We start from the raw sequence: 15,550 nt of genomic DNA on the forward strand, positions 1-15,550 counted from the left end.
CAGTAAGCCAGTCGTTCCCAATTCATCAGTCAAAGTGTTATGCAAGTGGCCCCCTAAATTGATAAATTCCCACAGTGCCTGTTGACCCAGCTGCCAAGTGCTCATGCAGCAGGTGTTGTTTTCATGACCACCCTGACAGTAATACAAACTGTTTAGCAGTTGCATTGACCTCTTAGCTATTAACATTGATACAGGCTTCACTAGGGACTAGTTTTCAAACATGACAGAATTTCTTAAGACTAGAGGTCATGAACAAGTATACCATATAAGAATAAATTTGATATGCTGCTGAGTTTAAATCTTAAAAGCCGTGAGTTTTTTCCACATTATTCCCATGTAGTAAATCTGGAGACAAGTAACGAGCTTTTGGCATCTCTCCCAGGACTAAAGGTATACTTTTTAATTTTAGAAGCTGTACCTGAAGAGATGCTATATTTATTCTATGACAAGCAGTAAATTTAGGTTATGACAAGGAGTGAAACAAAATTATTTTTTCTTGACATTTTCCCTTATAAAGGAAAAAACCTCAACAACTGATGCACAAATGTTGGTGATATACTTAAGTATCATTCTAATACCTAAATCTTATGTGCAGGTAATTGAAGCACAACATTCAATATATTTTGCATCAAGATTTCTCCTGTTTGAAATCTGAACATCCAAGAATTTTGTCTGCATTTTTTTCCTTCACTTTAGTAGGGAAGTAGAGATTTTTGATGTTGTGTCAAAAGCCTGGTGGAGGAATTGTTTTCTGTTCAGTACCATTATTTTACTGCAGAGTTTGGCCCTCCATTTGCATTGATTTATGCACATCTGAGTTACAGACAGCACATACAGCAACTAACTCGCTCTGCGTGTTCAGTGGAGCCGCGAACAGAGATGCGCTGAAGAAAGCATGAAGTCCTTAGCTATGCCAGAATGAGTTTTAATTATTAAAGCATGTTGGACTTTTAAATGCCTCTAAACAGTAGAGACAGCTTTCTTCTACTAGCTATGGTAAGGCAGCAAAAATTATTTTACACATTGCAGAGTCAAGAATTCCCGGCTCACTGCACACGTCAGCGAAGGGATCCAGCGAGGCCCCAGCCCCCAGTACAACTTTTCCTTCGTGTTCCATACATTTAGAGTTGTTATACAGTTTCATGAAAGCCTGTTTTAACAAGCAAGATATACTGTACTGTACTGTATATATGAACAGCTCTTTAAGATAACTAGAATTGTACAGGCCATATAAATAGTCATTATCAGCTACATTTTTGGCTGACTTTCTGCGGACCAAATAGTGCTTACTGTAAGAGTAATCAAGCTGTACCCTTTAGAGTTTTATAGATTGAGGGATACAAGGAAAAAAATTCTCTGCAGCCTGGAGTGTGGCTCCATCTATTCCTCTCCATTTTCCACATCAGGAGACACAGAGAAGCACTGGTTATATAAACAAAATCATGGTCCTGTCTAAGTGCAGGAGAGATCAAGTCCCAAGAGTCGGTTTCAGGACTTGCATTATCTTTGTGAGACTCACTTCAACTTGTGCTCAGCCTGAACATTTCCACCTCTTCCAAGCCCTAAGAATGCAAAGTGTGAGTGCTGTGGGGCAGAGGCTTTCTCTCGACACGTGTTGGTCCCAGAGCAGCGCTTGAATGCTGAGAAAGAAGTGTGGCTTTTCCCAGAGCACAGCTCAGGGAAACCAGCCATTCTCACACGCGAGGATTCCGCTGCAGCTGCATTTGTATTCCTCTTCTCCTAAGGCACCTTGCCAACTAGAATTTTTTCCATCTTTGTTTCTACTCCACCCCACCATTAATAAATATTATCCAAGGCTGATGAGTGCAAGTTCTTGATTGATGGTAGAATAAAAGGCAAGGTTATATTCACAAGTACCGAGAGCGGTAGAAAACTTTAAATCATAAAAGTGACCAGCCATGCTCAGCTGGATACAAAGAAGTGTGACTTCTGCCTTGCTAATTGCATTCAAAAAGAGCCATGTATTACAGCGCTATCACAGACAAATATTTCACATCTATTAATAAAATAAATCATTATCTTCCCAAATAAAATACCTTTGTGACTAAAGAGGTCATCCTTTGCTAAAGATATGCCACTGGAGTTCTTTTCCAAGAGATGCTCCAGGAGCCTGAGGTTATGTTTCCTGCTAAACTCTGTACTGAAATTGTGCTTGAGCAAGAGAAAGAGAAGCCTCCCATTTAAAGTAACTTGAAATAAATGAGCTTTAAGTAGTGACAGGTAAAGAATGTTGCATCCTGTGCAGTTGGCCATACAGAAATAATTTCAAATGCAGATTTTTCTTCCAGATGTAGGAATTCGAAGACAGATTCTTTTTACCTTAAATCTGAAAAAATCTCCACTGAAAATCATATTATTTTCTAGAACCATTTCCAAAACATCGTTGCATATGAATATTGCTTATAATTTTTTAAGCGTAGGAACTTTCTTAACCAGAACATATGTAATACAATCATTGCTCATTACAGAACTGGAATTCCTTACAGGTCAAAAAAATAATGCATTCTATTTAAAAGACAGCTGTGGAAATATGTAAACAGTAAAACTGAAAGGGTTTCAAATATGCTGCACCAAAGGTGTCAAAACATGTTTCAAAGCCCTTAAATAATACAGGACCTTCAGTCTGATTCTTAGAAATGCTCTGGAAATCAGAACTTGGTGCTATGCTAGAGAAGCACCTACACATTCTTTCTGTCCTTAACCTCTTTAAGGAACCACTTCTTGTGTGTGGATGTTTAAATAATCATGGTAGTAATTAAGACTGAGCAGAGAAAGTGCTATGCTGAAACAAACCAGTGGGCCTGCACTCTATTGCCCTGTTTCAAGGAAAAATGCAAGAAACCCTGTAGTGAACCATTAACAAGATGCATGTCAAAATGGGAGGGGGAAATGCAAGCCCAGTCAGCTGGTGAGGGATTTAGGTAAGAATTTTTATTTTTCAAAAAATTATTTTTACCTGATCTAATATTACCCTGAATGGTGCCATTGCACACAAAAATATCTATTTAAAATCCTAGTAGAACATGGCCTTCAGACATCTTTTGATATCTTAGCAGTCACAAATTCAGCTAGTTAATTTTATTTTCTTTAGCTTAATTTTTTCCCTTGATGTTTCTTCTGATGTTGAAATGGGAGATAAACAAGAATGGCAATTTTTTTCCCCTATTTTTCTTCAGTCACCGTTTTCTACATCTCTATCATACCCATTCTTTCTCAGACACCAAAAGATATCCTTTCCTCTGCACAGGAGTATCAGTCTAAGAATTTAATATGTGACAGAGTAATCAGTGCACAAGCTGCTATTCCAGCTATTTGCACATAATTGGGGTGTTAATACTGATGCCAGTATAAGGAACAATGTCTTATTCTATTCTATTCTATTCTATTCTATTCTATTCTATTCTATTCTATTCTATTCTATTCTATTCTATTCTCTCAGAATTTTATTTTGGTATGTTTGGATTCTAGCTGGACACTTAGCCAAGCTTTCTCTAAGCTCTCCACTAAACTATTAGAATCTTTTTCCTGCTCATTTCAGGCTTAGTATGTATGGCAGTAGTTAAGATGATTTCCTAGGGAACGAGTAATTTTGTATTTGTCACTAATTAACTTAATTTTCCATGATGCTCCTATTTCAATTACTTGATTAGATCACTTGGGAGATCCTGACATTCTTTTCCAAACTTGTACCTGTGCAACCAAACCTACAGCAGAGACACAACATGTTACCTCTACTGGGAACCTGTAGCCTTTGGATGGTCCTATCATCCTAACCAAAACATCCAGTGTCAGAAATCATTTAAGCCATCTGAACTAGAATTTCCTTTGTGCACACATTCCACAGAATCACCTGATGGTGAATGGCTGAGTTTGGAAGGCATCTCTGGAGGGCACCTGGTCCACCCACCCTGCTCAAACAGGGCCTCCCACAGCCAATTTCCCACACAATTTCTGAGTATCTCCAGTGATGGAGACTCCACAACTCTCTGGGCAACCTGAGCTAGTGCTTGGTCACTCTCAGAGTGAAAAGGTCTTTTCTGATGTTCACATGCTTAAATAAGCATCCAGAATGCACAATACAAATATCACTCTATGGAAATGTGGAAATAAAAAGCCAGCAGTTTAAAGCTGAATTCGTAGACAGAGGAAATACTTCTGTAAAATTATTACACATCACAATGCCATAAAACTTGTTCAGGTTACTCTTCCCCCTTTCTTAGGGGAAATCTAGATCAGCTAGAAATGAAAAAAAAACCACCATCACTGCCTGCAATAAGCTGGCAGCTTTATAAAGATAAACCTTCAGCAAGCTGCTTTTGGCAGGTTCATGCTTCAAGAATTCTGAAGGAATATTGCTTAATCTTGTGGAAGATCTCTGAAGGCAGTTACATAAAATAATAGAAAATTGTACTGTATTTTCCTGTAATATATCATCTCTAGGCTTACTTCTTTTTCTGAGGAAAAGAAATCTCATTATTTTTCCCACTGATAATGTTACAGCAGAGAATCAGGCCTTTATTTTAAAAATCAAAATTTTTCTTCTTGATCCTGACTTTTAATTCTGTTTGGTTTGTATGGTTTTTTTCAGGCCTTTAGTCCCTGAAGAATGCAAAAGAACAGCTCAGCCTGCACAGATCCTGACATCTGAATGCTCAAGGCACTGTCGGAACGGGCACTGCACTCCCACAGGAAAATGCTGCTGTAATCAAGGCTGGGAAGGAGAGTTCTGCAGAACTGGTTTGTATACAGATCCACAGCAACAAGTGGAAAAAGCAGTGACATGTCATAGTTGGCTTTTAATTATTTGCTCAGAGAAACTGCCAGTATATGTTGACCAATATATTGGCCTTCAGTTGTAAGACAACATTAGAAAATACTGATTTCATGAGCTGCAGGAGAACAATAAGTCTTTAGATGAATGCAACTGCTAAAACATCTAATGCATTGTGAGCCAGTGCAGAATGCAATTGATAGCAAAAACATGACAACAGTATTTTTTTTTTTCACCAAGATTTTCCAATGAACGGAGGTGCAGTCACTACATGTCCTGTGTTTGGACATTCACCTTCCACTTCCAGTATCATCACTGTCATTGTCAAAGAGAGGTGACTTGTCAGGAAAGATGGTAAAGAAGAACTGCAGGTCTCCATTGCATCTTTTGCACTTCACTAATTTAATCCATATATTTTAGTTTTGGTACATTCTTGCTTTTGATCCTGCCAAATGAAATGGCTCCACCAGTTTGTTGAGGAGAATTCTCTGTACAATATATCATGAAACAGCAAATAATCAATGTTATTGTGATCCATTATGACAGTGATTTCATCAGGTCCTATCTTGTTGCTTTAGCTTTTAAAAGTCACTTGGAAAAGTGACTGTGACTGAACTGAGGTGATGGGTGTGTCAGCCAAGGGATGGGGTGAATGAGCCTAGAGGGTCCCAGCTGTGCCATTGCTGTCTCAGAGGCTGTGGCTCTGTCTGAGCTGTGTCATTTTGGCCAGTGCAGCTGTCCCAGAGCCAGCCTGGGTACCAGGAGATGTTATGACAAAGATTTTATTCCTCAGCATCAGCAGAGGCCCCTGACTGGGCATATTTTGGACAGCAACTTTGACCAGATGAGAGATTAACACTGAGATGTCCATATTGTGGCAGTAGAACTCAAAGAAATAGCAAGGACTAAGGGAAAACAAGGATCCCACAATGGATCATGGATAATTCAGGTTGGAAGGGCACTTAGGAGGGCCCTGGGGAAGCAGGGTCAACTATGAAGTCCTTATAGGCTGGAGTGTAAATTTCAGCAACCTCCAGGTTTTTAGTGATGAGCAGAAGTGACTTTGGAATGAAATGAAATTATTAAACCACTAATAAAATATCTTACTGGCAAAGACTCATGAGCTGACCATTCCCAACCCAGCAATGAAGGCAGGTTAGAGAAATGGATGAGCTCATCTGGCCAAATATCCCAACTTCAATTGTCCTCACTTTCCAGAGCTGTCCTGCATTTAGAGAATGAGGACCATCTACAGCCTTGGTCCAAGTGGAACTAAAAAGTAAAAAATGCCTCCAACATGAACATAAATGGGTCTTGAATAAGCTGTTTTGTTTTAAAAATCACAGCTTTATGATAGATAATTTGATGGACATGATGAGCAAGAAAGCCACAGAAAATATTTAGATTAAGGATCTTTCTTCCCTGTATCCCACACAACAATTAATAGGGATGGTCTAAGTTGAACCTCAAGTTACTATTATAGTTTAAATAAGAAAATTTACCTTACAAGGTATGAGTTTCCTTTTTAATGTAGTTAAGAAAGTCTTGGAATCAAGAAAACCTGCATTTCTAGAGTGTAGTATAAATATCCATAAATCCATATTAAAGTTTATTGCAATCAATAATATTAAACAGCATAACACCTGCAGAAAAAGAAAGATATTTTATATACATTATATATATCACAGTCCTGTGACTACTCCAGAAGAAAATACTACCACAACTAAAGTTATGGATTATTAATTTTGCTAACACTGGTTACAATTTAAAACAGGAGCTATATTTGAAAGACTGAAGCAAGCTGATTAACCTAGAATTCTATAGATAAATCGCCAGGCATCTGCTAAAGAGAGGGGAAAGCTTTGAAACTTACAAAATTGATAAAAATGGTTGAAAAACACCCTGGCTTTTTTTTTCTCCAATAGGAATTCAGTTTTGTTCCCAGCATTGAGTGATTCAAGAGCTAAAGGAGTGCACTGGGTGCACTGCTCAGGTGTAGTGTGCTTTGCTAAGGCATGTGTGTAGTGCAGAACTCTGAGTATACAAAGGAGTGTGCCTGAGATTCCTAAATGAAACCTGAATATGGGAATTGGATATTTCATAAAAAATCTGTTATTTGAGTTTATCAGTCTTTCCCAAGTAACATCCTCACAGATATACAAAATTACTTCCTCCTTCTTATAGTCTAAAACTTTAGAAAATATGCCTTCAACACTCCTAATATTTCATCCTTTCTATGTTGTTTGTAATTTATATGCTTTATCACTACAAGGTTAGAAAAGCTCTAAATGAATGTGTACTGTATCTTTTTCTGGTTTGTGATGATCTAAACAAATTAGACAATCTCTGTTTTTTTCACACACAGCAAAATGTGACCCAGCCTGCCGACATGGAGGTGTCTGTGTAAGGCCCAATAAATGCTTGTGTAAAAAAGGCTATCTCGGCCCCCAGTGTGAACAAGTGGACAGAAACATCCGAAGAGTGACAAGGGCAGGTATTCTGGATCAGATCCTAGACATGACATCCTACTTGCTGGATCTAACCAGCTACATTGTATAGTTTCTGGGACTATTTGGAAACTCCACTTTCAGCGGGCATTTGTTTTGAATCCTGTCGTTTTTGAAAGACTGTTATCCTGCAACAAACACCAGTGATTTGATTTCCTTTATTAATTTAAGTGTAATATCCACCAATGTGCAGAAAAATCCCCTGTATGTGTGTAAATATTCCTGCACGTCTCCACAGGCGTCCCGATATCCAATATGTGCACACATACACACGCAGCCGCTATCACAAATACGGTTTTGCAGAGAGTGGAATCTTTTTTAATATTTATTTCTTCATGAGAAATAGTTTACGAAGCAATTCCACTGTAAAACACATTTTCGTCAAAGGACTTTGCTGATGTCTTAGTGGATTCTTTGACATCCCAGAAATCTCGTTCCTGTACCTATCTGATTATAGCAGTGAGAAAGCAGTTTCCAAACATCGCTGTATAAACTGCTGGACTTAATAAAATCCAGTTGTAACAGTTTCTAAGGTAAACTGAACTCCATCATGAGACAATATTTCAGAACTGCTTAATGCATTCCTATCTAGGCAATTCATTGTAAGACTGTAACCTTCACTTTCATCAATGTAACTCTATTACAGAATGCTATTTCTTTATCTAGCATAGATGCAAAAATCTGGTTATCGCAGCTTAATATCAAGATTGTTTCAAGTGTTTAATAATTAAATTATATTCGCATATTTCAAAACCAGTCATCCTAGAAGGTCTGCTTTTTATCATATATTTTATTTAACGATGGGCACTGGGTTCATGTTACATATTTATATTATTTTATTTTATTTTTATAATATAGACATCACCTAGATGAGACAGCTTTACCATGTCCTGTAAAATACTAAAGTTACATTTTTCACCAAGGTAATTGGAAAGACTGGGAAAGAGGGAGCAAACACACACTTCAATGTGTTGTGGATCTAATCTAGAAATGTACCCTTGTGTCAACTTGTGTTCATTTACAGTGGATGAGAAAAAAAAGCAAACACCCACCAACCCTAATAAAATTGCAGCATGTGTTTCAAGTGTCCATAAAGTGATTTGCACTGTAGCAGGGCAGTGCAAGAGGCAGACTCTGCCCATGCCACACTGAATGGGGTGTCCCAGGGAAAGAGCTCTCATGAGCATGGGCTGCCTGTGCACGGTGTCACTTGTACAAAACCTACAGCAGCTCTTGCCAAATGTGGTTCTAAGTGTTCCTTGGAGAGCCAAGAAAACCAAGTGTTTGTAAATGCATCAATAAATGTGGTGTACGTGCTGTAGCCAGGTTTTCTAAGGTATTAATTAATTAGATGTATCTGCAGAACTGGCGCCCTCTTATTTCCAGCTCTACTGCCAGTTTCTTTGTTCACTGCTTACCAACTATCAGGTTTCCTTTGCACTACCTGCAAACTACCTACTGCAGCTTTTACAGAATCTTGCCTAAGAAAAGAAAGCAGAGCAGCCCCAGTGTGCACATCCTGTGGTCCTTAGAAGCAGCTGCTCATGCATCAAAGATTGACAACACTTTAGTCAAACAGATCTAAAAGACTTTCCCCATGTTACATTCTAGTAGTAAAATCACTCTCCAGGGCAGCAGCATGCAACAAATTTTCCTTTATAGAAATTTGTCAGTGTTCATTTAGTGAGTATTAAATCTGAAATTACAGCATAACCAATACTTGCATTTCTGTGTCTCACACATTCCAGCTCTGAGGAACAGACAGTTCCATTTGCCTTCCATATATGTTTGCCTGGGTTTCAGTGACCTCATGCCAAATGGAAATTGGTTGAGAAATCTTGGTTAAGTGCTCAGAGAACAATGGTCTGCATTAAAAAGTGCATGCATAATTTTGCACAATGTAGATTCAACTGACAGTCCATTGAAAGACATCTTGGGATTAAATGAGCATGAAGACCAAATTGCCCTCTCACCCCAGAAAAGGGTGGTCCCTTATAGTCACACGAACACTTCATTGGCTAAGCAGTGTGACCAATCTTAAAATGAACCCTGTGGTAGCATCTGTAGGTTAATAGCAGCTCTTTGTCTCCGCTGCTTTCTGCCTTTAGTCTTTTCCCTGAATTCCATCACAAAAAGTTCTACAATTAAAAAATGTCCTGACAACCATTTTTGTAAATTGACCTTAGCATCTAATCTTTCCTTATTCAACGTGGGTGACAAAAATGTGAACTTCTCATGAATGAGCCAGCTGTCTAAATCTGTCACATAGCACGGTTTTATTACACTCTTCATAGTCAGCAAGGCAAGAAAGTCGCTGAAGTATTTTAGCAACGTTGAAATATCTGACAGAGATAACATCTTTAACACTTTCTTCAATGAAATATATTTAAAAATAAACCCAACTTTAACTCTACTGTGACATGTTGTTTTCAGCAACCAGCTGGGGAGACATGATAGCTCTTTTCTCACTACTTAGTGCCTTAAAAAATACCACAGATGGCACCTAAATTGGAGTTTACAATAATATATACATGCCACAGTCATGCAGAGAACAGAAAACAATGATCTTGGAGTTTTGATCTTAATAATAATGAAAATTTAGTTTGCTAGTGAAATCTGAAAATAAAAATCCAGTAAGAGCTAAGAATTAAATCCAGGCTTCATTCAAATCAACAGCAAAAACTCACATCGACTGTGCTGCACCTAGAAAATCACTTTCAAATTTAAGCAAAATTTAAGCAAAATTCTTCAGGTTGTTTTATTAAAAAAAAAAAAAAAAACAAACTGCTCTGAATCATTCCATAAAAACTTCAAAATTAAGGAATAATCTAAGTGAAGTTCTGAGGGAGAGAGGAGATAGTTTGTGAAACTGTTTTGATTCATTTTTAAATCATCTTTTATATTGTGTGAAAGCAGGCATCTGCATTAAGCCCACATGTTCATAGGAAGTCCCAGTGGAAAAGAAGTATTCTCATAAAAAAAAAAAAAAGAAAGAAAAAAAAATCCTAGCTGCTTATTTATCAAAAGAAATTATACTATTAAAAAGAGTGAGCAAACCCCAGGCCTAGCCACCCAAGATGCTGATATAAAAAGGGCAACTGCAGTAATTGCCCTGAGAATTGGCATACAAAAAAAAAAAAAGAGTCTGTAGAAAGCCTGTTGCCAGTTAGGTCATTCTGCAGCCATTCTCACACAGCCTCCGAGAGTGTCCCAGAATAAAACTGAGCTTATAAATGAAATTAGATAAATGAGGCAATTAGATAAGGGCCTCCAGAAGGGATTTTATGTATGTGTTCAAGTTGTCTCTGTCTCTGTGTCTCTCTCTCCTAATCTTTTATTCCATTCATTTCTTCCTTTATTCGGAGCTACTGCCTCTCTGTTCCCAACACATTGTACATCTCAGGCATTCTTTCAGCCTTTCTGCTGCTCAAGGAGAACAAACCTACCTGCTGCAAGAAACATGACTCTCCCTGATGCCTGCTAGTGTTAAACCCCTGCTTTATTGTTTTGGGACAGAAAACTCATCTTTCTCTTTTTACATGCTGCTGATCAGAAAGAAGGCATATTACTGGAATATAAGGAGAAATATCTTTACTCCATAGATAAGTAGGGAGACAAAAAGATGTTATGCAAAAGCAGCTCCAAATCATTTCACTCCATTTCAGAAAAACAGTAAACTCATTTTTCTACTGCACCCCATAAGAAATACTAACTTAAAGCCTGCCCCTCTGGGAATAAATTTCTTCTATTAACAGACAGGGACTCAGATCCAAACCCTTTTTACCTTTAAATCCTCACACGTTATTCTATTTCATGCAAACGAAGTGTAAGTTAGGTAGAAATAAGAATATAAATTCTGTATCACGGACAAGACACCTCTGTTTCTCTCCTTCTTTCACTCACTTGTCCACATTTGGTTTTGCAGCTTCTTCCTTTCTAGACCCACAGCAAACACCAGCAATCGCTGGTTGCTGCAGGTGCTTATTAATTTTGAAAGTGCCTGACAGATGTGTGCATCAACATCTTCCCTTTTATCTTTTGGCCATTGCATAGAATGTTGTTATTTTATAGTGACTTTTAGCACTGTGTCTTAGCTGGGCACTCACAGTCCAGGAGTTCCAGCCTCACACAGCTCAGGTACAAACAGACTGTAGCTGGAGGAGGGCAGAAATCACTTCAGTCACTGTGCTTATCACAAATTTACCCAATGCAATCTACTTAACTGAAAACCAGAATGATATCCCTGGCATGATGGAATTTAGCTTTTCAGTACATATTTTCTCCAATTTGGCTTGAGAAACAAGGACCTTTTCCTGTAAAATTATGCAAAATGGAGATGCTGGAAATATGAAGAAGCAATTCCACAGGCGAAAAGTTGCACTATGGTGAAAATGAGTTTTCATACATCTAATTCTAATTGCATCCATGAAATAGGCATTTATAAGATTAGATTGCATCCATGAAATAGGCATTTATAAGATTAGCTCTACGTGGAAAAACAAGTCCAAGGATAGCCTGTTCTGCTAATTTCTCCTTAATCATGTAAATTCTTAAATGACATTCATGCATTTTAATTTACTCTCATTTAGATTATCTGTGTATCACTTTAATTAGGAATTTTGCCATTTTGATCTTCTGTCCAACTTAAAAGGTGTTCTTTGTCTTGGAAAAAAACAGAAGGAAGCCAAGTGATAAAAAAAAAAGTATTATTTTCATTTTGCAATATTAAAAAAAATAAAATGGAACATACTCATAAAAAATGCAGCCAACCTTTAAATTTAATTCAAATTTGCAGAAAATTTGTACCAAATAATCTGGGTTCTGGCTACAAAAACCCTATAAATAAATATTCCCGTAAGTAGTTTCAGTAAAAAATTTTTCAGAAACATTGAAAAAAAATTAAGTCTGTTTTGCTGAAAAGTTTTATTTTTTCAACAAGAGAGTAATTCAGCGAAATAAGGCACGTACTTTTTGGGATCTAGGTGTGAAACAGCAGAAGCCACCTGAAAGCTTAGTACAGGATTACTTTAATCTTTGAGGGCGTGACTCCAAGCCCATTGATGTGAACTGATAATCTCCTATTGACTTCATTAGTTATAGGATTAAGTCCTTAAAAGATATCCACTTAGCTGGCAGAAGATCTTAACTTCAGACATCAGTGCACACATGACCTCTCCATGTCTGCTTCTGCAGCACTACACCAGTGTTTGGTGGAACAAGAGTGCGGCCCCAGCCCTGCAGGCAGCCCTACTGAGCTTTCCAATCCTCCTGGGTTTCCTTATAGGTGTTGCCAGCATTTCCACAAAATCTGCCTGACTTCTTGATGCTTTTTAAATGTCCAGCCATCAGCTGATGTTCAAGCTGAGTGAGTCTCTTGCTTCCCTGAGCTCTCAGAACTGAGAAAGTATCATCAAAGTGATCATTCTATGCTACAGACATTCACAAGCATTTAATATTCTGGCTTATATGCAAATAGTTTGTATCCTTACCTATTGTCTACTGCACACAGCCAGGCTTCCAGAAACAAAATTGTCAGACATTCTTGCACAGAGAGCAAGCTGCATTACTGGAGAAGAGATTTACTTCTACTGATAAGAAACAACTTTCCATCTGTTACACACTACCAAGAGGGTCCAGTGTATCATATAGTAAAGGTCCTTCTATGGTCTACAAGATTTTCCTATTTATTTTCATTTTGCAATGAAGTAAAAACTATTTTAAGGAAAAAAATGCTTAAATTCTCAGGAAATTTCAGAAAGGCAACATCAGCTAAAGCATGTGAATATACACAATGGCTGTGCTCACAGTATTCTTGGAAAGAAGGCAGAGAGAGTGGCTGCTTTGGAGACAGGTTTTTTATGTAGGATACATTTTACAGTAGGACAAAGAGTGTTTTGCATCACAAGGCAGTAACAAACAAGCCCATTTTCTGAATTTTCCTAGGAGGAGCTGCTAAAAAGAAAATGTTCTAGGCAGTCAAAACTGGTGTGCAGAATGACTTTAATTCATATCAAGACACACTGAGACCAGAAACCACCTGGTGTTAAGTCACCAGATGCAGCTTGTAGTGGTCTCCATTAGTACCAGGAGCAGTAACCCTACCCTGTGAATTATCCAGAAATGCTATTAGCTGTCCCCTACAAATTATACTGCAGAATTAAAACTTCAATTCCCCTTTGAGAACAATTAGATTGTAATGGGAGCCAAGCAGAAAAGGAAATAACAAACTTCTGTCGCTTGAGAACATTACTATAGTGGCATTCCCCTGTTCAACTAGTTTTATTTCATAGTAGCTGTCAGGTGCTGTATGTACATTTGAAATGTGGGAAAATAGCTTAGAAAATATCACTCAAAGTAGGTTTAAGCATCTTCTGTAAACTGAATTACACTACTAAGCATATACAGGCACCGATCTAGCTGGGAGCACACAAGTAATTGTAAGCATATGAGCCTCACTGAAGTCATGTGCTTAACATTATTAATATAATTAATGTTTTCTTGGTTTGAGACCTTACAAGTCTTTGCAAGTCTACCTATACAGACTCTCTATGCTATATGTGCAGTTCTTTTTAGGGAGACAGCAGGACTGAAGTTCCCAACAAGAGAATTCAGTTGCTGTCTGTCACAAATTCTGTATAACCTGAAATCATTGCATCTTTGTGCCTCCACTTCCCATCAAAAAATTAGTGAAATCAATCCTTGTAAAAGCGCTTTGAGCTCTTAAAATGAAAAGTGCTATAAAAACTACAAATTATTATTATATTATTGAACACCATGTATGTATACACACTATTATGTAATATATAATATATGTATAATGCATATAAATTCTAACAAATGTATTTGTGTAATATCTGAGAAATGGAACAGTTGTATCTGGAAGTGATAAATACATAGAGTTGGATTTATTGTTAATCTGTGGATTTAATGATTTTTTTAGACAAAAGGATGTTTAAGTGTATAATTGCTTTTCTTAATTTAATATATTTATGTAAATGCATGCCTGAAGTTCTGATTAGATAGTTATTCTGTGTCCCTTAAGCTAATAAAATATATTAAACTTTATCTTACTGTATAAGGTACACCTGCTGCTTTAATTTTTTTTATTTTAATATTTTTATGACTAAATGCATAATTTAAAGTTCATGAAATTTTAATTCTAATCAGCTCTTTGATCTTTGCAGTAAAAGAAAAATGCCAGCCTTTTATATATTCTTTGAAATGTACACTAGTTTTATTTATATAAATTCTAAGATGCTTTCATAAAATGTGACTGAACACTGCTATTATTTTTGGAATGGGAAGTTTGGAATGGTGTTTCCTGGACAGAAAATGAAGACATCCATGTTGAAAAGATACCTGTTGCATGGCAAGCAGTATGTGAGTGGACATGCAGCTGGAACAAGGGGACAGGCTTTGGAAGCACAGATATCTTGGAGAATTAGTTCAGCAACAGAGGGAGAAACATTGGGGTCATTTTCTTGTTGTTTATTTTGTATCTTCAGAGGAGCACATCAAATCAACATATGTTAAATTCAGAGGTACCATTTCCAGTGGTTTAAATGAGTGCCATAAAAAATGGATGCAATTTGGAATTCTTTCCTTTTCTCCCCATCCTAAGTAACAGATTATGTTCCATTGAACTCAACACCTGAGCACACACATGGGAGCAGGGCCAGCTCCACAGATCAGCCCTGTGGTTTATGATACTAGAGAACAGTTAATCATCACAACACTTCAATGCAAACTACGCTTGCATCTGAGACAACAAAAACCACTTGGGACAGGGAGCTCTAAAGAGCCAAGGGCTTCTTCATACACACTAAGTTTGCTTTGGGAATGTGAAATGCTGTTGAATTAGTCTTGCACATTTAACTAACCTAAAGCCTTTAGCCTGTCCTGTGTTTATTTCTTAAACTAAAGAATGAAGCATTACCAACTCTACGATATTGATGCTATCTCTACATGTCAGATTGAAGCCAAAATAACCTTGAAATTTTCATGAAATTGTTTTTCCATTTTTCAGCTAGCTATACCATTAGTGATACGGGCTGGTGGCCAGCCAGAGAACTAGGATCCAAGGAAAATTTGAACTTCACCCAAATTTGAGGATATTTGGAAACTGTATTTTATTTCAGCTTTTCTGTGAATAAATACAGCAGTTGCAGCAATGTTCTTTTAAACATATTTTCTTGAAAATTTTCTTCATTTGAAGAAGTGCTCAGAACAAGAAAACAGCTAAAAGACGGCA

At 37.4% G+C, this 15,550-nt stretch overlaps 2 protein-coding genes across 5 annotated transcripts in view; one reads left to right on the plus strand and one right to left on the minus strand.

Annotated features, from left to right (window-relative positions):
• Positions 1 to 14,332, plus strand: part of HHIP (hedgehog interacting protein) — a 74,916-nt gene extending 60,584 nt beyond the window's left edge. Inside the window, exons 12-13 of the mRNA XM_058025284.1 lie at positions 4,610 to 4,758; positions 7,158 to 14,332. Of these exons, the coding sequence (XP_057881267.1) occupies positions 4,610 to 4,758; positions 7,158 to 7,351 (343 nt within the window). The 3' untranslated portion in view covers positions 7,352 to 14,332. The remainder of the gene's footprint in view (positions 1 to 4,609; positions 4,759 to 7,157) is intronic.
• The window catches only part of ANAPC10 (anaphase promoting complex subunit 10), a 144,296-nt gene that overhangs the window by 45,026 nt on the left and 83,720 nt on the right, over positions 1 to 15,550 (minus strand). The window lies entirely within an intron of this gene.

The sequence above is a fragment of the Melospiza georgiana genome, chromosome 5 (assembly GCF_028018845.1).
Source record: "Melospiza georgiana isolate bMelGeo1 chromosome 5, bMelGeo1.pri, whole genome shotgun sequence".
Lineage (NCBI taxonomy): Eukaryota > Metazoa > Chordata > Aves > Passeriformes > Passerellidae > Melospiza > Melospiza georgiana.